The sequence below is a fragment of the Diaporthe amygdali genome (genome assembly GCF_026229845.1).
Source record: "Diaporthe amygdali strain CAA958 chromosome Unknown NODE_2_length_3802984_cov_64_841326, whole genome shotgun sequence".
In the NCBI taxonomy this organism is placed as follows: domain Eukaryota; kingdom Fungi; phylum Ascomycota; class Sordariomycetes; order Diaporthales; family Diaporthaceae; genus Diaporthe; species Diaporthe amygdali.
In genome coordinates this window covers 3317762-3338047 of record NW_026517022.1, presented here as the reverse complement: position 1 = coordinate 3338047, position 20286 = coordinate 3317762, and the positions used below count along the sequence as shown (strand labels likewise).

At 53.9% G+C, this 20286-nt stretch overlaps 7 protein-coding genes across 7 annotated transcripts; 6 read left to right on the top strand and 1 right to left on the bottom strand.

Moving 5' to 3' along the window:
- Window positions 1-783: 783 nt before the first annotated feature.
- On the top strand, window positions 784-1940 carry J7T55_012369 (uncharacterized protein; the record flags this gene model as incomplete). Its single annotated transcript, XM_053137247.1, has 2 exons — window positions 784-1037; window positions 1178-1940. 2 exons carry the CDS (start codon window positions 784-786, stop codon window positions 1938-1940), a joined length of 1017 nt encoding a protein of 338 aa, XP_053000167.1.
- Window positions 1941-2518: 578 nt separating this feature from the next.
- J7T55_012368 (uncharacterized protein) lies at window positions 2519-3474 on the top strand (the record flags this gene model as incomplete). Its single annotated transcript, XM_053137246.1, has 2 exons — window positions 2519-2757; window positions 2874-3474. 2 exons carry the CDS (start codon window positions 2519-2521, stop codon window positions 3472-3474), a joined length of 840 nt encoding a protein of 279 aa, XP_053000166.1.
- A 1365-nt stretch (window positions 3475-4839) lies between these two features.
- J7T55_012367 (oxalate decarboxylase) lies at window positions 4840-6294 on the top strand (the record flags this gene model as incomplete). Its single annotated transcript, XM_053137245.1, has 2 exons — window positions 4840-5805; window positions 5953-6294. The coding sequence occupies 2 exons, from the start codon at window positions 4840-4842 to the stop codon at window positions 6292-6294; spliced, it is 1308 nt and encodes a 435-aa protein (XP_053000165.1).
- Window positions 6295-8771: 2477 nt separating this feature from the next.
- On the top strand, window positions 8772-11054 carry J7T55_012366 (endo-beta-1-3-glucanase; the record flags this gene model as incomplete). Its single annotated transcript, XM_053137244.1, has 1 exon — window positions 8772-11054. One exon carries the CDS (start codon window positions 8772-8774, stop codon window positions 11052-11054), a length of 2283 nt encoding a protein of 760 aa, XP_053000164.1.
- Window positions 11055-12214: 1160 nt separating this feature from the next.
- On the top strand, window positions 12215-14791 carry J7T55_012365 (uncharacterized protein; the record flags this gene model as incomplete). The annotated part of the gene is made up of 1 exon (XM_053137243.1): window positions 12215-14791. The coding sequence occupies one exon, from the start codon at window positions 12215-12217 to the stop codon at window positions 14789-14791; it is 2577 nt and encodes an 858-aa protein (XP_053000163.1).
- A 669-nt stretch (window positions 14792-15460) lies between these two features.
- J7T55_012364 (uncharacterized protein) lies at window positions 15461-16087 on the top strand (the record flags this gene model as incomplete). Its single annotated transcript, XM_053137242.1, has 1 exon — window positions 15461-16087. The coding sequence occupies one exon, from the start codon at window positions 15461-15463 to the stop codon at window positions 16085-16087; it is 627 nt and encodes a 208-aa protein (XP_053000162.1).
- Window positions 16088-16777: 690 nt separating this feature from the next.
- On the bottom strand, window positions 16778-19834 carry J7T55_012363 (uncharacterized protein; the record flags this gene model as incomplete). The annotated part of the gene is made up of 1 exon (XM_053137240.1): window positions 16778-19834. One exon carries the CDS (start codon window positions 19832-19834, stop codon window positions 16778-16780), a length of 3057 nt encoding a protein of 1018 aa, XP_053000161.1.
- Window positions 19835-20286: the final 452 nt, after the last annotated feature.

Here is a 20286-nt window from a genome sequence, read left to right as displayed (position 1 = left end):
TTTTATATGGGTTGTGGCTCCGCCACAGCTCCTGCTTCAGCCGTAAGCATGGATTTTACTTGATGGTAACACCCCTGTCTAAGGCCTTACTTAATGTAGGCGAGTGGCAATCTCACCAGCCCCTGCTTCAGCCGGTAGGCATGGCAGCATTTCCCTGGAACATTCCGGCTTTCGGTTTTAAGCAGTCTGGCGAGTGGCTGATCTACAGACCCTATATTAGACCATGTTGTACAGGCTCTATGTAGTACGGTGGAATATTTGTCAGCCCGAGAGGATTCGAGGCAATCAGACTACTTGAGCCATCTGCCAGCTACTCGAAGTTCGTTCGCGTCCCTGAGAGCCTCGTCAACCTTCACCCGTCACACCGGTAAAATTGGATGAGGACTTCTGGCGATGCCTCAAGAAGGTCCGCTACTTGCCAGGGCCTGGAAACGGAAGGGAGGATCTTATGACTTCCAACGATTTGCCAATTTGGACTTCACAAGCCCATCTGTTGGTCACAGTTCCATCGGAAAAGTCAAGGTTGATTGCCGATTACTCTTCAAAAAATGTCGGTGGGGCACACTCGGATCAAATGATTCCATGGCCGGGATCGTTTACTTGGAACTGAGCTTTCAACAACCAATCGACTGCAAGTTAAAAAAGGCGACTATTCGCCTGACTCTCGACGGATCAAATCGACAATTATCCAAGTATCGCGATGCTAGTCTCTCATCCTCTGCGCACTCGCTTCAGATTACTGACTACTACGGGCCAAAATACTTTGTGGGAACCTCAACGCAGATGTATGTGTCAAAACACAAAAGCCTACACCCATCGGCCGAAGTCGGGGGTTTCGGGGGTGCAATTGGAAGCATTGGTGTCGACAAGCACTTTCCTCATGAGAGTCGCTGGACGTTCAAAAGCGACAGAGAACCTGGCCATAACAGAATCATCAATTGGGAGATGACAGAAAATGACATCGACAAGCATCCTCTGCACAGTCACAGGGTCTATACTGCTTTTGCATATGCACACGATGGGCAACCATTTTTCATGTAAGTCTAAACTCAAGGCTGTCATTTTCAGAGACCTCAGATGATGTGAAGGAATTCTGTTATCCATGCTATTCGAGCATTTGCATTTGGTAAACACTACCTATCGATCCTGAGTGGCGTGCTAACCACTCGTTCGGTAGGCACGTTGAGATTTCTGGGAAGCTGGAAAGTGTCAGTGATGGCGTGAAAGGGGGTTTCAAGAAAATATTCAGTCCCAGGGGGGCTGGGAAGGATATTTCAACAACACTTGTTGGCGGATATAAAGGCAGGCGATGGCCGCTTGACGAACAGGCTCGAGGTCTGGAGTACGCCATGCAGCTTGAAAATCGACTCGCCGTACCAATAGAACTGCCCAAGGTAGATGTGCCGATTTTTCGACCGCTGGGGACTACACAATCCATGGCACAGCACACGATAGAGTCACCAAGACACTCAACCCGGATCCCATTTGCAACGCCATCCGGTCGACTCCAAGCTCAAGGTAGCAGTCCGCAGTTGCAATTGCCCGGGGATAGCAATACTACCGGAAGTCGGAGTCTTCTGGCAAGCATCGATCAGTCCCAGAGACTCAGTCCGATGGAGCTGTCTCAGCAGAGCTTGGAACGGGCTGGACTGTATTTCTCCGGTCCGTGCTCAGTGCTTCGAGAGGAGCCCATGGACACCATGTCTGTCACATCACATGACAATTCAACACCTACGCTTGTAGGCAGCCAGACAGCGTCGCATGAAGATGGGAGAACAGAGATAATGAATGCGAAGCCATCGGACCAGGAGATGGTGGAGCAGATGATGAAATCTGCTTTCCTGCGAACGGTATTATGTTGGATCTTTGCTTTCACAACCACAGTTTTCACCTCATACCGAAGGATGTTTGGACCAGATCACAAACAAAAGGTCTTGTGAACATCATGTCTCAAGCACACAGCGACCTTTCATGTATGATTCAGCAACCAGATGCTGTCCTGAGGTGGACGCTATAGCCTTTCTTGGCCCAGAGCTCGAGTCAACTGTGTTGAGTATTGCGAATGCAATCAGATGTCTCGTCCAACTTGATTGTGTCAAAATCCTGCTAGCAATTTTGCAAGCAGCTATTTTCAGTCTCTTGGCATATGCCTTGATTTAAAGAAGTCGGAACCCATACTACTGTGATGAAAACTGCAATACATCCCGCGCTCACCAGCGCAAGTGCACCTACTTACTGTTGACTCTCCCCGGAGATCAATCAACACGAGTCTTCCGCAAACGAGTCGTTTGCATCTTTCCCTCCAAAACAACAAATCGTGTCCAAACCAGACTCAGTCATTTTTGATTGAACCAAACCGCCACAAAGTTCGAGAACAACAAAAACCCTGCGATCATCCAATAACAGTCTGTCAATCACAGCCTCGTCGTGATTGATTGACGCGATTGGTACTTCTAAAGGAACACCTCAGGACAAGACAACACTGCTCCTTCCAGCATTGAATGAATCGAAAGACAAGATGGCCACCGTCGCTGTGAATATTCTCTTAGGAAAGATCAGTCGTCCACAGTCCAGTAACGACTCCAGTGGAGCACGATACGAGTCTGTGTGGGCTTGCATTCTGCTGCAAGATGGACTGGAAGGTTACAGCTACGAGGGTTTCAACGGTCTTATGATGTCTGAGGTCAATGCAAAGCTTCGCAAGAAGGCACCCGGAGAAACTCTGACATTCTTCTCACCGCTGGGCAGGTACATGTCGTAAGTCTCTAGCAACTCCTGGGCCGTTTACTTTCCTTCCACAGACGAAGCCTCGTCGAACGCGTACCACGCGCGTGGTACGCGCCGAAGCTATCCCATCTGACAAAAGACAACAGACTTCACAAGCTCTTGTACCCACGGATCTCACCAGGGTCTTCATTGTACATCCCGCCACCTACGATCCTAATGACCAACGCGTCCGCTCGACCCCAAGCCAAGCGCCCCATCTGGGTGGACTTCACCGTCTACAGCCGGCCTCCACCGAAGAACACCTTGACAGGAATCGAAATCCCACGGCAACTCAAGCGCCTCGACTCACTGCTGGCCAACGGCCCCGACGGACACAACACCCTCCACCTCGCGGAGATTCCATCGACCGCACCGGACTTGACCAGCATCCTTGCCGTCACAAAGGAAACTTACGCCTACATGGCCGAGCTTACGATACTTGTCTTGACCCTCAACCCGCTGAGCGGACCATTGCAATATTTTCTCACGCGCCGTGGGAAAGTGAGAGACCCGGCCGTCCTTCGGAAGAACTACCTCGATTTCCTGAGTGCCCTGTCGCGGGACCTGGTATTCCAGTGGGACGGTGAGGAAGACTCTGACCCCACCATCTGGTCTAGTCACCAGGATCTCCGGTCCATGACGCTGCCGGAGTTCCTCCAACCGCTTATCAAGAAGTACATGAAAGCAATTGACAGGAGGAGGCTGTGATGAGTTTCACGGGGCGAGATGGAGGTCGCGCTTGAGCGTGAAGGAGGCAATCGGTGGTGGGACATAGCCACTGTGGTGGAAGAAGATGTTAGATGATATGGTGCATTCCGGATTGCCTTGTTTGAGTCCCTGCCTAGTGGGTAGATGACGAAATGAAGTGGAAGGCTAGGGATACTATGATGAGCGAGCGTCAACTCGTTTACTACCATGGTCAAGTCTCGGCCATGCGTGCGTGCTGCATGCATTCTTACCTGGGACAGGATACCAACCAGGCATATTCTAGGCAATTGGCCACGCTGCGAGAACTTGCTGCACCAATACCTAGATAGTTGTACAACAATAATTGTTTCTTCTTGTAAGGCTTGATCACTCTCCCGGGCAACTTGTCTGCAGGGACAATGTAAATGATTTCAATGCTGGCGATAATTCTTGACAATGAGAAGGGAGAACACGTATGACCAGCATGAAGGATGTGATGAGGCAATGGGAGGACAATTCAAATCGAGATTGGTAACACCACAGCAAATTGTATGAACCTTCAAAATGTCCATCACATTGTCTCTAGGTGATACCTGTGATCGGGCCTCAGGTCTGCCTGTTGTACATGAAAGCGCCAGTTCACCGCAATACTCTAATATTCGTGGGCCAGACCAAGCCATTGTCTATTTGACATTTTGACGGCAACGGTGACTGCCGTGACTTGTGCAGAAAACTGGCGGGGACATCCCCAATTTCAATGGACGGCTCGACGATAGCTTCAGCCCGCAGCTTCGTCTGATCACGGGCTGAACCATCAGCTTCCCCTCACGCAGGTCACGGCGGGAGCCCAAGCTGGTGGCATTGGACACCCGGGCCCCCAGGAATAGACTCGAGGACCACGGTTAAAAGTCGAGATGAAGTCAGATAAACCGACAAGCCCGCTCTTTTTGGACCCAAATTTGGATCATTGTGCACAAAGCCCACAACATGACTGGCCTGCCCGTATCGCAGAGAGCCCGTCACTGAGCTTCACGACACGAGCAAGTCTTTTTGCAAGCAGACTTTGGCCGAAGCACATATCAAGCTTCGCTGCAGATAGATCAATGGATACCGGCACTGGGTGATGATTCATCCCACAAACTTCGCGAGGCTGCCTAGCTATCGAGAAGGCATGAGCATGCTCCGCACGAGCATGCGAAAGGAGACATCAGCAACCTTCGCAGCCCACTTGAGCATTCCACATACGAGATGGGCATGGACGATGTCATACTTCAGTGGTGGGTGCCCATGATTCCCCTCACCCCGTATACACCTTTCCTTGTCTCACATGCAAGACTTTCCCCCCTCCCAGTTGTCGAGGCTGTGTGTTCTACTCATTGAGCAGCCATGAGATCCAGACATCTCTGGCCGTTGGTTGACCTAGTGTTCTGGGCACACGTCGACACGGGTCGACCGATGCCCTTGTACTACAGCAACGGAGCGCAGCTCTTAACAAAACGAGACAGGCCTCAATTCGACACGGGCCAGCCAATTGACGGATCCGGCAAAGGAGGTCCCATACTGGGAGGCACAAACCACCAGCTCGACCTCCAGAACCCATCCAACCTGGGCCAGCAGCCCACCGACAACGGCGTCGTGCCCAATCTGAAATGGAGCTTCTCACAATCCAAGACACGCATCCTAAACGGCGGATGGACCCGCAAGCAGACCATCACCGACCTCCCCTCCAGCCACGACATATCTGCGGCGCAGCAGCACCTGTCCCAGGGCGCGATCCGCGAGCCGCACTGGCACAACACGGCAGAGTGGGGTTTCGTGTACAACGGCAGCGTGCTGATCTCAGCGGTGGACCAGAACGGCGCGTACCAGGCGGAGACGCTCGGGTTCGGCGACATCTGGTACTTCCCGCGCGGGGTGGCGCACACGGTGCAGGGGACGGGCGAGGAGAACGAGTTCCTGCTGGTGTTTGACGGGCCCGACACGGACGCGGCGGGCTCGACGTTCAACCTGGACGACTGGGTCGCGCACACGCCGCGCGACGTGCTGGCCAAGAACTTTGGCGTCGACGCGGCCGTCTTTGACGGCGTGCCGCGGCCCAGCCCCGGCGTCCTCAATGGCAGCGTCGGGGACGATGCCGGCCGCGTTGTCACGGCTGGGCCGGGCGAGCAGCCTGCTGCGGGCGCGGACTCGTTTGTGTACCGCACGCTGCAGCAGCCGCCGATCCAGGCGCCCGGGGGAGGCGGCTCGCTTTACAAGATCGACTCGACGAATTTCCCGAGGAGCACGTCTATCGCGGCGGCGCTGGTGACGCTTGCGCCGGGGGCGATGAGGGAGATGCACTGGCATCCTGACGTGAGTCTTGGCCCCGTCTGCTACGTCTGTATCATGGCAGAATAAACAATCACACACATCACACACGGCGGACAAACGCACAGACGCACAGAGAGAAACCCGCACGAAATTGAAAGGCTCAGGCTAACAAATTCCACACACACACAGGCAGAAGAGTGGCTCTACTTCCACCAAGGCACGGGGCGGGCAACGGTATTCACAGGCGACGGCAACGCGCGCACGTTCGACTTCGGGGCGGGCGACACGGCGACGTTCCCGGCCGGGTCGGGCCACTACGTGGAGAACACGTCGGCGGACTCGGGGCTCACGTACCTGGAGGTGTTCCGGGCGGGGCGGGTGGCGGACATCTCGCTGGCGCAGTGGCTGGCGCTGACGCCGCCCGAGATGGCGGCGCAGTCGCTCAAGGTCGACGCGAGCGTCGTCAAGGGCCTGCGCAAGGAGAAGCAGGTGCTGCTGCCGGCTGGGGGGCTGCCTCCTGGGGGCGGTTGATATCTTGTGGGCGCTTTGAGCGGGTTCCTGTGAGGAGACGGGCTGAGACGAGACGAGGCGAGACGAGCTCACGACCTTCTCGCTTGTCTGATGCACCACTTTGATCCTTCGTGTGTCTCTGTCTATCTGTCTGTCTGTCTGTTTGGCTCCACTGCCGCACTGCCGTGGGTGGATCACCACTTGGTGGGATGATGTCACTGTTCAACGGGGGTGGTTTCATGAGGTCTCTTAACATCTCACACGGTGAACAATAAAGTGCAACATGACACGGACCACACAGCGAGGGTGCTGAGATACTACTCAAGCTGCTGCCAGGTCCGCTAGAACGATGGTCGTCATCTCCAGCAGCTTCAATCACACGTGTATTGATGCTCTTCGTTGTTGTCATCAGCTCTGTTGTTGACATGAAAGCTTGGCATTTAGTGTATGTAACCAACCTGCAGCGTTGGTGTGGTGGATTGAGATGAGCGGCACTGCTAGTCTTCGTACCCCTGACTGCATGATGCCCAGGTTGGCGCTAAACTCTTTTTTCCTTTTTCCGGGATGGCGAAGTCGTGTGTGGCCAGCCAGCCAGGCCAGCCAGCTGGGTTCATGTCTGCGGGCTTCTCGGTCTAAAATAAGCTAAATAAGCTTGGATGTTTTGGATGAGCGAGCAGCCAGTTTCTCCCTGCGTCACTGCCAGAGAGAGGGAGACAGATGAACCGTAGAAACGAGACTGGGTAGGCTGATCTGCTGTCTATCGGAAGAACCGGCATGGATTTGGACTGGTCAGCCGAGTAGGTTGTTCGACAACTTGGATCGTGTCTGGTCTCTTACCCTGCCCTGCCCTGCCCTGTAAATTCCTCGTTTGGAGGTAGCCAGCAGTTCTTTGCAACCGTTCCTGACTCAACCCACGAAAGACGAAGTGTCGCCTCCACCAAGACGAGACAAAGATAGCAGTAGCATTAGCAGCGGCAATATCATGGCAGTTTGGGGAGTTTGGGGAGTTTAGCACTGTCGGTGGCGTGTTTCTAGCCCCAAACCTTGGAAGGCTCGTAAACGTATCCGCACGGTCAGAGTAGACCCGTTGAATACGAACGTGGTCTTGGGTCTTGGAAGGGAGAAGGGAGTACACATTAGGTGAGAGGGGTCAGAGGGGGTGAGAGAAGAGACGGGGGTGTGGGCAACGCTGTACTACTGTATGGTGGTGAGCCTCGGTCTGCTGGCGTCGCTTGCTTTCTTGACCTGACCAGCACTTGATGCCATCACCAAATATTTGATGTTTACATTGCAATTCATGCAGTCAAAAATGCCACACGTGCATGCTATTTGATATATCAGCTATTCATTGTCTGTCTGTCACATCTGGGGATCCTTTCTTTGCTGGTCGCTTGGGAGACGAGACGAGTGCATGCAGCCAGCAGAACTGAACCCTCCAATCAGAAGCAGCAGTGAGTCCAGGGAGAGGGGGTTGGGCAGGTGGAAAGGTGGGGAGGTGGGAACCCTTTTCTTTCCCCAAGGCCAGGCTGCCCTGGCTGCCCTAGCTGGCCCCAGCAGGATCAGGCCCTCTTGTTGCAGACGCTAGCCACCTGGGGGGCAGATGATCGCCCCTACGTTGGAGGGAACACACTCCAGAACCCACAATCCCAGCCATCCCGCCCATCCCAACCAGCCAATTCGTTGCTCCCTCAAACCCCAGCCGCCCTTCCTTTACCAGCCTGTGTTTCCTGTTTCCAAGAATACGAGGGAGCCCAGCGAGCGAGGTCATCACTCAGCGACCTGTTTGGTTTGCCTGTCTTGTCTGACTGATTGTTTCCTTTTTTTCTCTCTCTTTTTGCTTACAGTACCTGCATTCGTGTTGATTCCTTCTCACATTGCATACTTCGACCTCGATCGCTCTTTTTGCCAGTACAACGACTCCTCTTCGGTCCACACTCTGCCCCATCGTGTTGCTTCTTGCCCACCCGCCATTCTTCGCTTCGCCCGACCCACTCAATAAGCATAAAAATAGACAGGGCTGGCACGGGCTGTGTGTGCTGCACTCGACTGGCGAGAGCGAGCCGGAGGCCAAACGCATGAACGAGGACGAACCCAAACAACCACAAGCGAGCAGAGCTTAGGAAACCGAAACCTGAATACCACAGGAGAATTGCCTGGGAGATTGTCGCCAATTTATCCAGCAGCAATCGGTTACATTGCGTTATCATACTTCCCTCCCACCCAGCCGCCAAGGGGGAAGCACTCTATCTCTCTGATTTCTCCCTCCCTCGGCCCAATTTACGCCGTTCCTGGTCGTGGTTGCAGCGCTCTCTCAATCTCCGACACGCTGCTCCAGTCTATTCCTAGTCCTGATTCAAACTCCGGACTGTGACTGGCAAACACTCCCTCTGCCCCCGTTGCTGCCAGGCCCTTTGTCTGCCGATCCGTCAGGGAAGGCCACTTCTTGCTCTGAGACACCCTTCCTCTTCCTGAAATTGGGATCCTCAATCTCCGACAGCATGCCTCGATACTCATTCGAGTCCGAAGGCGACGAAAGGGAGGCCTTCAACACCAACTCTTCCCCAGAACAACGTCCACTGCAGCACCAGCAGACATCACCCACAATGTCTCAATACCCTCCAGCTGCCGGCTCAAGACGCTACGAGCAGCCTCGATACGAAGACTCGCCCAGTCGACAGGCCATGCCCGGGGCGCACCCAGACTCTGCATTTTCTCAGATGCGCGCAAACAGGAGGTCAAGTAGGGAGGGCATGCCACCACCAAACTCGAGTCGAACACCTTACATGGCCGCCGGCGCTGCCGCAGGCTTCGGTGCAGGAGCAGCGTCAACAATGTCGCCGCCTAGTTATGTTCAATCACCTGTACCTCCACAAGCCCAAGGCCAGTGGAGGCCGGACCCAGACTACTACGCTCCACCACAGAGCAACATCACCCCAGGTGCGGACAACTTCAGTGAGGCGGCTGCCGGGGGAGTTGCGGGCATTGCTTACGGTGTAGCAGAACAAAATCCAAGAGAGAGCGGGCTCGACGCCATGAGGGGCCCCAACTACCCCCAACAAACCTACCAAGCACAAGACCCGTACGGACGAGGTAACAACGATTATGGGATGCATGATCCACAAGCAAGTCTGCGGCCAGGACCAGCAGCATACACTGGCGACCACCCCGGCGACCGCGCCTCACAGTCCAGTTCGCAGGGCCTGAACACCGCCGCAGTGCCAATGGCCCAGTCTTCGCCGGGATACAGGTCAAGAAGTCCAGGCTACGGCCCCGGATCCTACCGCGACGACCCCTACCAGGGCTATTCAGTACACAGCCGCGCCAACTTGGGCACTGTCGACCCCAACGAGATCCTCGACGACGGCGACGATGGGCTCGAATACAACCAGAGAGGGGCCCGGCATAGCATGCTGAGTCTCGGGAACTCGAGCAATCGAAGTGGTCACCACGGGGCTGCAGCAGCAGCAGGCGGGGCGACCGCGGGCGCCGGCGTGATGGGGGCCATTGGCGGCCTCGTTGGGAAGAATGGAGCGAGTCGAGACGGCAGCGGCCACTACGACGCCGTGCAGGGCAACACAGCATATCAAGGAGCTGGTGGCAGCACGTATGACCTCGGCACAACTCCCGCTGAAAAGTCTGCCTGGCTGGAGAAACAGGGCGCCAGCTCGAAGAAGTGGAAATGGTTAATCGCAGGCGGTGTTCTCCTCCTGATCGCCGCTGGTATTGCGTTAGGAGTGTATTTCGGAATCGTCAAGAATAAGGGATCCGGCGCTTCAACTGGCCAATCGGCAGCGGATGACACTGCAGACAATGGGGACCTCGACATCAACAGCTCCGAGATCAAGAAGCTCTTGAACAACAAGAACCTACACAAGGTTTTCCCCGGGATCGATTATACACCGCTCAACACGCAATACCCCGACTGCCTACACAATCCCCCCTCGCAGAACAACATCACCCGCGACGTGGCCGTGCTGTCCCAGCTGACCAACACCATACGACTCTACGGAACAGATTGCAACCAGACACAGATGCTCATCCATGCCGTTGACCAGCTACAGCTGAAGGACACAATAAAGATCTGGCTGGGCGTCTGGCAAGATGGCAACTCGACCACGAACGAGCGGCAGCTGAGTCAAATGTGGGACATTCTGGACGAGTATGGGGACAGCCCGTTCAAGGGACTGATCGTCGCCAACGAAATTCTGTTCCGCGAACAGATGACGGCCACAGAGCTGGGGTCGCTGCTCTCGGAGGTACGCACCAACCTCACCAGCAGAAACCTGAACCTGCCCGTAGCGACATCCGACCTAGGCGACGACTGGACGTCGGAGCTCGCATCGATGAGCGACTACATCATGTCCAACATCCACCCCTTCTTCGCGGGCGTCAACGCCAAGGACGCGGCGTCGTGGACGTGGTCGTTCTGGTCGAACCAGAACGGCGGCTTCTGGAAGTCCGACATCAGCAAGAACATCATCGCCGAGACGGGCTGGCCGTCGCAGGGCGGCACCGACTGCGGCACCAGCACGGTCACCGACTGCCCGGATGCCTCGGTCGCCGGCATCGACGAGATGAACACGTTCATGGAGGGCTGGGTGTGCCAGGCCCTCACCAACGGCACAAACTACTTCTGGTTCGAGAGCTTCGACGAGCCCTGGAAGATCATGTACAACTCGGGCAGCCAGAACTGGGAGGACCACTGGGGCCTGATGGACGTCAACCGGAACCTCAAGGACGGCGTCAAGATCCCTGACTGCGGCGGGAAGACGGTCGACTGAGCAGGGGTACAAAGAAATATTTCAAATGATGTATATGAAAAGAAGATTTGATGTTTTATTATGTGGTGTCAAGGTATAATCTGAGACGTATTTATCCTGACATCTAGAAGCGAGACGGGACCAGATCTAGCCGGCCTGGCGACGGAGCACCGAAGTGACCAGCCAGCAAGGAACTGGAGGAACAAATTTGTCCATGCGTGTACGATTTTTGACTTGATCTGGTTTTTCTTTTTCGATTCCAATTCGCATTCCAACTTTGGGCGGGCGGGCGATAAATATTCCCTGCGGCGTGGCAACGCCTTCTCATCAGGGATGTGGGGGCATCATCATCATTTTTCTCTTATGGGCCTGGTTTGGGTGGATTACATAAATACATACCCCCCTACCACAGCACATAAGCATACCATATCGTTTTACTCTTACTTGATGGGCTGTTTAGAGGACCTTCTGGGCTGTCTTCCTCTGATGGGGACTTGATAGAGTTGTTTGGATGGGCATGCTGTCGTTTATTGGAGTTGGGCTTTGGGTGGAATCGGTGATTGTGTGGACTGAGGTTCCGTAAGGAGGGCTGGGCCGGGGATAATTATTTATATACTTGGTTCACCTGGGCTGACAATATAAATCATTGCGAAAGTATCTTTGCTGCGTGAGGCTGTGATCAGGCCTTCTTCCCTTCTTCGACCCACGTAAAATGACATGTGAGACGTTGGTTTTGCAGTACTGTTTGTGATTGCTCGAGCTAACCACGCCCAGATTCAGCGGGAATCAAGACTTTTTTGTGGTGCCTTGTTGGTTCCCTCGTTCATACACACGTATCTGTGATCTAACCTAACCTTGCTCTGGATATGGTCGTTGGCTGTTTGACCCCTTTTTTAAACTAGACATGGCCACTATGAAGTCCTGGGAGTGTACCTAACGTGGTTTTGCAGGCCTGTCTGCCTTGAGAAGCCTGCTTTATGGTACAGTAATACAAGTACTGCAAGACGGCATGTGCATGATGCATGCAGATACCAGCCAATGAAGCCCGTCTTGACCTTTCCGCAGTCAATCAGACAGAAGATATACCCCGCCCCTCGAGAGGCTGTCCATCACTTTCCACATCCTCTTGCGTCGTTTTTCTTTCTGGCTCATCATAACCGTAGAGTCCCTCGAATGTGGTCATGGCGACCTCACCAGACAGCAACAGGCATAGCGCCCCAAGCTTTCGGCTTCAGTACTCCCAGAAAAAAGGTCAGACACGAGTTGAGAGCAGGAGGAAAATTTGCACGGCACTGCTGAATGATGGCAAGGACTGCCGTACTGAGGTGGATCAGCCGCACTATCGATTCTGCCACCAACATCAACGGGAGCAGAAAAAGTTGTATAATCTGTACAAGGTACGAGAGAGAGATTTTAAAGCTATCAGTTTCACTGTAGACGAGGATGGAAATAGCAAGCTGGAGGAGAAGATCCGCGTCGGCGAGGAAGTGGTTGGGCTGAGAGACGCCGTGAACCGTCGATTCTATAGTCTGAATGCCGACAACCGAGGGCACTTCCAGTGGATGCTCAAACTTCGCAGCGAAATTGACCATCTCAAGAAAATATCCCAGGATTTACAGCAGCCTTCAGACCCGCCAACAGAAGGCCCTACACCATCGGAGTCACCAGAGGGGCCAAAGAAAAAAGGCGACGTGCGAGTGTGCAGATCGCTAATCTCCCCTGAAGTACCAATGTCAGCGTTGGATCACCTTCCGAGGGACTCGCCGGCTGTGGTCATCAAAAGTTCCCTGAATATGGCGGTGGATGGCCTCGTGGACAAACTCTACGGAATCTCGCCATCTCTGGATGACTCAAGGACATCCGTCCCTGGTTCTGACACTGTGGAGGAGCAGAGCCCCAGCACGGATGACTTGGTCATTAGATACATTTTGAGGGAGTTCCTAGTCTGGAAAGCAGATACAGAAACATTAGCCAGAGCGAGCCGTACCAGCACCATCGACCAATTCCTTCGGCATAGTATCCCTGAGGAGCTCGAGGGCTACATTAAATTTTTCCAAGCACTTGGACGTCAGGATACCTTACATTTCCTTCGCGATGCCGTCTACGACTACCTACTACCCATCGAAGGTCCATCCACTATGATGATTCTTGGCGCGTCCGTCTCTACGGATAATACCGGACGTAGGATGACGGTTGAGGCTTGGGATATCGTACACTGTTACTTCTGGAATCTAGTGGAGTGGTGGAATGTGGAGCAACTTTGCTTCTCGTTCGAGGATTTAGTACTGGTAAAGCGCCTGGTTGCACTACGTCGTTACGGTGACTCCGAGGACACGGAAGCGAATTGGTACCGCCCAGAAGACGATTTTTCACAGGAGAATGAAATAGCGGTTCTCCAAGGATTTGTGGCTCTATTGAAAGGTTTTCAAGATCCTATATGCCAGCAGTTCTCCAGTAGACCTGGTGAAATAACAGAGGTAGAGTCGCGATGCTACCTCGTTGGAAGAATGGGAAAGTCGGATCCATCGGCTCTGCCGCTTATCAAGGAATTGTCGGTTCGCATTGCCCGGTTCATTGTCATAGCGACCGACTTCGAATCCACCGGGTGCTGGCTTCCATTTCATAATAAGCAGGACGACAAAGAGCTCCCTTTCATCAGAAGAACTCGATCGGCCAAGAATAAGGACGCTCTACCAGATGCTCCGTGGGTGACAGAGTGGTCTGTGAAGAGTATTCTTGACGACGTCAGGTTCATTAGAGAAAGGAGAGAAAGGGAGGGATTTGAAAACTTTCATCTCATCATCATCATCGATCGAGAGCCTGGGAAACAGTTTACCATCTTGCAAGAGACAGCAGAAACCCTCAGAGAAGTGGCTGGTGACCATAGCACTCGAGACATTTTTGATCGGGCGATAACCGAGTCAATACCTGCATCCGAGCAAGAAACTTGGATAGAAGCATTCCTTTCTCCCCACTCTTCCGCAGTATTCGACCCTGCGGATGTCAGTCCACATTACGAGGGACATCGAGTGCGTCAGTGGGACATCGTCGACAAGTTTCCCGATTTCGCCCACAGCCATGCCGAAGTTCCGAAAACTTACTCAGATATCCGCTTCATACGGAAGATCCTTTCCGAGATGGAGTCGCAAAAGGTCATCACATTACTGGAAACTTTCGAGACCCCTCAATCCACACCATTGCTATACCATGGCATAGACGGACAGCAGGATCTTTTCTTTCCGTATCAGCCAGGAACTCCCTTGGATGAAAATTCCATCCAGAAAAAGCCTTTTATGTCTGCTGAGGTTAATATTCCCCCGGGTAGCCTTTACGATTTCGCCCAGTCATACCGGGCTACGCATTCTGACGCTGTTTTTGCAAAGGGTAAAATTCACATCCACTACTGCGCGTGGCCTTTGAAGATGGCGCGCAAGAACCCGGCGAATTTCAAGACCGCGCAAGGCCACATCTATCGTTGGAACGCTTTCCCATTCGACGAATGCCATTCTACTCGAGAGTGGCAGTGGTTTCTGCATATGGCTTTCAACGAGAAACTGTCTTTTGTTCGTTGCTTGCATACTACCTTTGTTGTCTGCGCTGAGTCTCGGGACAAGGCCGAAGAGAACATGCGGGTTCTGGCACAGGAGGCTGAGAAGAATAAACTGAAGCTGTCGGTAAAGCCGGTGTCTCTATGGGTGGGGGATGTTGACTTGCTTGGTCTGAAAAAAACATGGAAAGGCGTGCCTCCAGATGCGTGATGGCCCATAGTGGAGCGGTTTCATTTGATGATTCTCATTGCCCTCTTTGCGGGTGATGAGCACTATTTACCTATTTGAAGACAAGCGAGTGAATAAATCGAGCCAAGATCTTATACATAATAGTTTTCACACTAAATTGAAGTATCGAGGTACATTTGCAGTGTATCGTTGAGCACACAACACGTTTCAACACAGCATGAAGATCTATAGCCAAATCGAGACGCCCTGACTGCCATGTGGACTGCATCTGTTTAACACAGCAAATCGAATATCATGAGCTTTCAAAGAAAAAGAAACCAGTATTTCTGAGGCATGTGTGCTTTAATTGATGGCTCGAGGTGCTAAATTGTGCCTGATAAAGACAAAGCATTGTCAACGTTGTCTCGAAAACTCCTTCGAGGGCTCCTTTGAGGGCTCTTTGTCAGGGAATCACTACGCCTTATGACCACAACGTCGTTGTTGCCATCTCTCTATTGTCCTCGGCACGGATGATACTATTGTGTGTCTAGGTGAACCCAGCATATAAATGCAGGCTTTCCACATATACTCATCGATCACCATTCCACCCAACCATCTCCACCTCAACAGTTGAGCTCCGATAAAGTGCAGAGAAATTCAACATCAGCGACTCATCTCACGAACATTGGTGATTTTAACAGCGTCGCAATGATGCGATCAATTGACGAAGAGATTCTCCAGATGGAGTCAAGCGCGCAGAAGCGCCGGATCAGCCATCAAAAGTTGGCCATCATTTTCCTCACGTTCCTTAGTACCGGTCTTCTGGCCTCAACTATCTATCTTGGCGTTATTAACGAACGACAGCTACAGCAATGCCGTAACTCGATGTCTTCTGACGGACGGGCCTCTGTCGCAGCTAACATCACGCTGCCTGAAGCACCACCCATGGCCGCCAAGAGCACGGGGTTCATCGGTGTGCCTGTCGTCACCAGGAGCTCGGCACCCTTTCCTGCTGCTAACAACAGCACGCAGGCCTCTCCAGAGGCCAAGAAGTGTGAGCCCGGCTCGATCTGGGGTGGTGAGATGCTGGACGGCCTGAACCACGGCTATATGCCGCTGATGCAGAAGGCTCTCAGCGTCTCGCCCTCCGGAGTGAGTGGGGAGATCCACGATTACTATCACACTGCTTTGGCCAGCGTTTTCCGATGTGGGAAATCAATGAACATGGGTGAGCTTCAGCTTGTTGTAGCTTGTAAGTCTGCTTATGTCATTGATGGTGACCAGGTTGATTGCGATGGCCATGGTGCCTACGGCAATGCCACCTCAGCGTCTACTTGAGTGCAACGCGACTGCTCCATCAATATTTGTTTTCCTTTTCTGTTCTCTTCGCATTGAGCTGCTAGAAACAGGTTGGTAGAAGTTTGGCTGAAATTGAATTGTTTCCTTATTTGCTATAAACCTTGTCCCGTTTAATCTTGACCTTGTAAGACCATACGCTGATAATCTCAACATGAACCCATAATGACATCTCCACGTGTGACAATTTTGTCCAGATCAGGGGCATATATCGCCTTCCTCCTCATCATTAGGGCACAATGCTTTGTGTGCGGGAAGTCTCGCGGCATCTACCCTGGTGCCTTTGTAATGTGCCTAAGTCAACCGTATAACGTTGTGTGTAATTACAATGCGCAATGTGCTCTCGGTCTATACCGGCCCAAGCCCATCTATCACACCGACATGACAATCGACAATTTATCTGGCAGGTATCTAGCTGTTCAAACGCGTACATGATGAATGTGAACACCGAATGGGTACTTGAACAGTTTGGCTCGTCTTCTTTTCCACTGCTCTCTAACGCAGGCACTGTTCCCATAGTAAACCGAGCGTTAATAACACCCCCTTTCCCAGCTGGGGCCTGTGGCTCGCAAGATCATTGATTACAATCGCAACCAGCCATTCACGCCCGTGTGTACATTTTGGGAGAACATACACCCCCATCCCATAAAGAAAAAAAGCCATGATACAACGTTAAAGGACCCCCTCGGGATCCACCTTACAGAGCTCCAAGATCTTCCTTGCCAGCTGCGGCCTCCCAAGCGGCAGGAGCCGGCATTCCGCGGCCCGCTGCACGATCCTATCCTTGATGCTCATCCTCGCACCCTCGACCTTATACGCAGCCTTGACGTCGGCTCCGTGCGCAATCAGCAGCTCGATCACGCGCGCTAGCTCGTCGGCGGGCAGCGGGCGCGCGCGCGCGTGGTTCACCTCGACGTGCTTGCCGCCCGGCTGGCTCTCGCGGGCGAACTCGTCCAGCTCCGGCTGCCGCGAGAACAGGTGCGCGGCGTAGTCGAGCGGGTACATCTGCCGCTCGGGGACGTATGGTGGCGCCGGGATGGTGAAGGTCGTCGTCTCCGTATCCACCGGCGGCGGCGGCGGCTCTGGCTCCTGCGAGCACCTGTCGCCCCGGAGGCGCTCCTCAAACTCGGTCCTTGGCAGCCACTTCTCGCGCGGCGGCGCCGTGGTCTCGACATAGATGGCGGTATCCTGGTGGTGGTGTGCCGCCAGAACAGATGTTTCCCTCGCGTTCACGTCCCCGCCGCGTGAGAGTAGCATGTCCAGTACATCGCAATTCCTGCTCCTCACGGCCGCGAGGATGGCCGCCGGCTTCACTATCGCACCCCTGGAGAGGAGCAGGTTAGTCAACTCGGCGCTCTCGCAGGTCCAGCTCAGGTCCACCGCCTTGGCGTCCGCCCCGAACTCTAACAGCCTGTCGACGGCGCCGCGGTTGAAGGTGACCCGCCCGATGTGGGACACAGCAACAGCCAGTGGGGTGCTCTGAAAATAGTCCTTTACCTCCAGGTTCGCACCTTGGTTCTGGGCGAGATACGATAGGGCCTCCGAGGTATGCCACCAATTCGTCTTGCCCCGGACAAGCGTGTGGATCGGTGTTTCGTGTTTGCATATACCGTGCCCAGTCGGTGAGTTTGGGATGCGAACCCTCAGGTATCCCTGGGTATTCACATTACAACCAATCTCCTCGACAAGAAACCTGATCACCTCCATATTTGGCTCTTCACTCCGGCAGGCGGCGAGGAGGAGAGGCTGTGTGGACCCCTGACCGAAGTGCTGATCAATCGTCTTGGGGAAGCCATTGATGAAGGAGGCTTTCGATGACGCTAGCTTCTGTTTGTCACACCATTCTACGTCTTCCAACTTTGTTGATAATTCCTTCACTAACGGCGTGAGGCCCCGCAAGACCGAGATGAATCCATGCTGTACCAGATCATGGATGAATGTGTTTCCATCTCCGTCAAGCTCACCCCAGCCGTGCTCTAGAAGCAGCTTCTGTACAAGATTGTGCCGCCGGAGTTCCATAAGTCGCTTGAATTCCGCCCTCAAAGCCTGTGGGGATAAACTGGCAGCTTCTGCGATGCCGTGAGCACTGACTCTGGCCAGGCAGGCCGAGGTAGGTCCATCCAGCGTGATTGTCGCGATGCCCAGCTCTAGTGAATGTTGCAACGACTTGCGGGCCTGTACCAAACACTCAACCGTGTAATCGAGCTGCTTTGCCGCCGCGACCGATATTGACTTGTCCAGATAGCCGGCTATTGCTCCAGGAGCATCCTGGCGCTGGAGAAGAAGCCTTAGCACATCCACCAGATGCTCGCGGGAAAACTTGTTCGCCCTGTCTAGTATTGGTCGCTTCTTGTCTTCCATCAGAACGCTGGAAGCGGTCAGCTGGGTGCCTAGGGCAGCAGGCGAGCTGCTCCAGTTCATCTGCTCTTCCTCAAATTCCGCACACGCTTGCCATACGGATCCGCTGTATTCATCGCTTTGGACCGACCACCCGGCATCAAGCAGCAATGCAACACTCTCGGCCCTGCCGGAGGCACAGGCGTAGTAGAGAGCCGTCTTTCCATGGGCGTCCTTGGCATTGGCAAATTCATGGATTGAGCTCGATCGCAGGCCGCCTGATCCAGATTCGCCTCTCTTTGCTTTGTCTAGCAAGAGTCCAATGATATTGGCTTGTCTGCATCGTGCCGCGAGGTGGAAAGGTGTCAGACCTTCATGCGTAGGTATCTTTGGGTTGGCCCCAGCTTGCAGAAGACGCCCAGCCTGGTATTCCGAGAAGGTGCAGGTCAGGTGCAGGGGAGTGATTCCTTGATTATCGCGGAAATCAAGGTCATAGCCGGTTTCCAGATAGATCTGTAGCAGGCAGTCGAATGCTGTCGTCCTCAGATCTGGTATGCACGCAGGGAAAATCTTCAAAGGCCAGCTGAGGACTGGTGCCTGGAGAGAGCTCATGCCGTCAAGAGGATTGCGGCCCCTTTTGTTCGGCTTCTGAGGATCGGCACCCAGACGCAGTAGGAGATCGCTTAAAGGCTTGTCTCCTTGGGGCGGTCTTGCCAGACGGTCAACAGCGGTGTGCCACAGAGTGTTGCCTTCATCGTCAACAGCAGAGGGATCGACACCGTGACGAGCCAGTGCCTCAACAAGAGACAAGTGCACGTCACCTTTACTAGAAAGCAAGCAATGTATCACATTCCGGCCGTAGTTATCTTGGACATCAAAGCGACCCCCAAGACGCGACACAAGCTGGCACAGATGCTCGCCCTTGTCCTTGTTCCAATAGTTGAGTGGCCCGGTCAGAAAAAGACAGAACACCGCCGAGCGACCTTGACCGTCCCTGATGTTGAGGTCAGCTCCAGCTTGACACAGACTTTCACAGAGCCTATCGTCCAGTTTTTTGCGGGAGGAGGCATTCCTGCACAGCACGTGTAACGGAGTCTCGCCATCCTTGTTCTGGAGGTTGATGTCCGCCCCGGCGGCCTGCAAGCCGTGGATGAGCCCTTCCATCGTCATGGATGGGTCGTCGACCGGCGACGGTGCCCGTACCCGCCGGGCCCAAAAGGATGTACGGGGCGCGGCAGGACTCTTGAACATGTCGCTCTGCACCAGATAGTGGAACGCGCCATTGCCATCCTCATCTGTTACGGTGGCATCTGCGCCTTGGCGAAGAAGCTTGTATGGCTTCTTCAGGTAATCCGTAGACGAGGACCCTGCCGGGACGACCCGGTCAGCCATGGAGAACAGGTGGTGCTGACAGGAGACAGGACGCCTTTGTCGCTGGGAGGATGCTCAAGGATCAGTCGGTTGGTTGCTGGTGTTGAGGCGCAGTGAACGAGGTCGGACCAGTTAGAAAACGGACCAACATTGTTTGACTGTGAGTGAAGTAGCGAACTCGAAGAGCGCTGGTTCTTGATAATTTGACCGAGAAGCCGAGATTGCGCAAACGAGGCGCGGGCATCTTCCATGGACCCTCGGCCGGTCTGCTACTCTATGAAGGGTTCAGATGACTGCTGTGCCGCACGCCAAACTCCTCACCATCTCCAGCTAACGACAAAAGAACCCACCCGCCCGTCTGGCCGTACCCCTGTCCGACCCCCACTGGGCCCTGAGAGGCACCTGCAGGGTCTAAACAAGCCCTGCGTGGGAACGGCTTGGGAGCCGCAAATAGTTAAATTCCACGTTTTCTC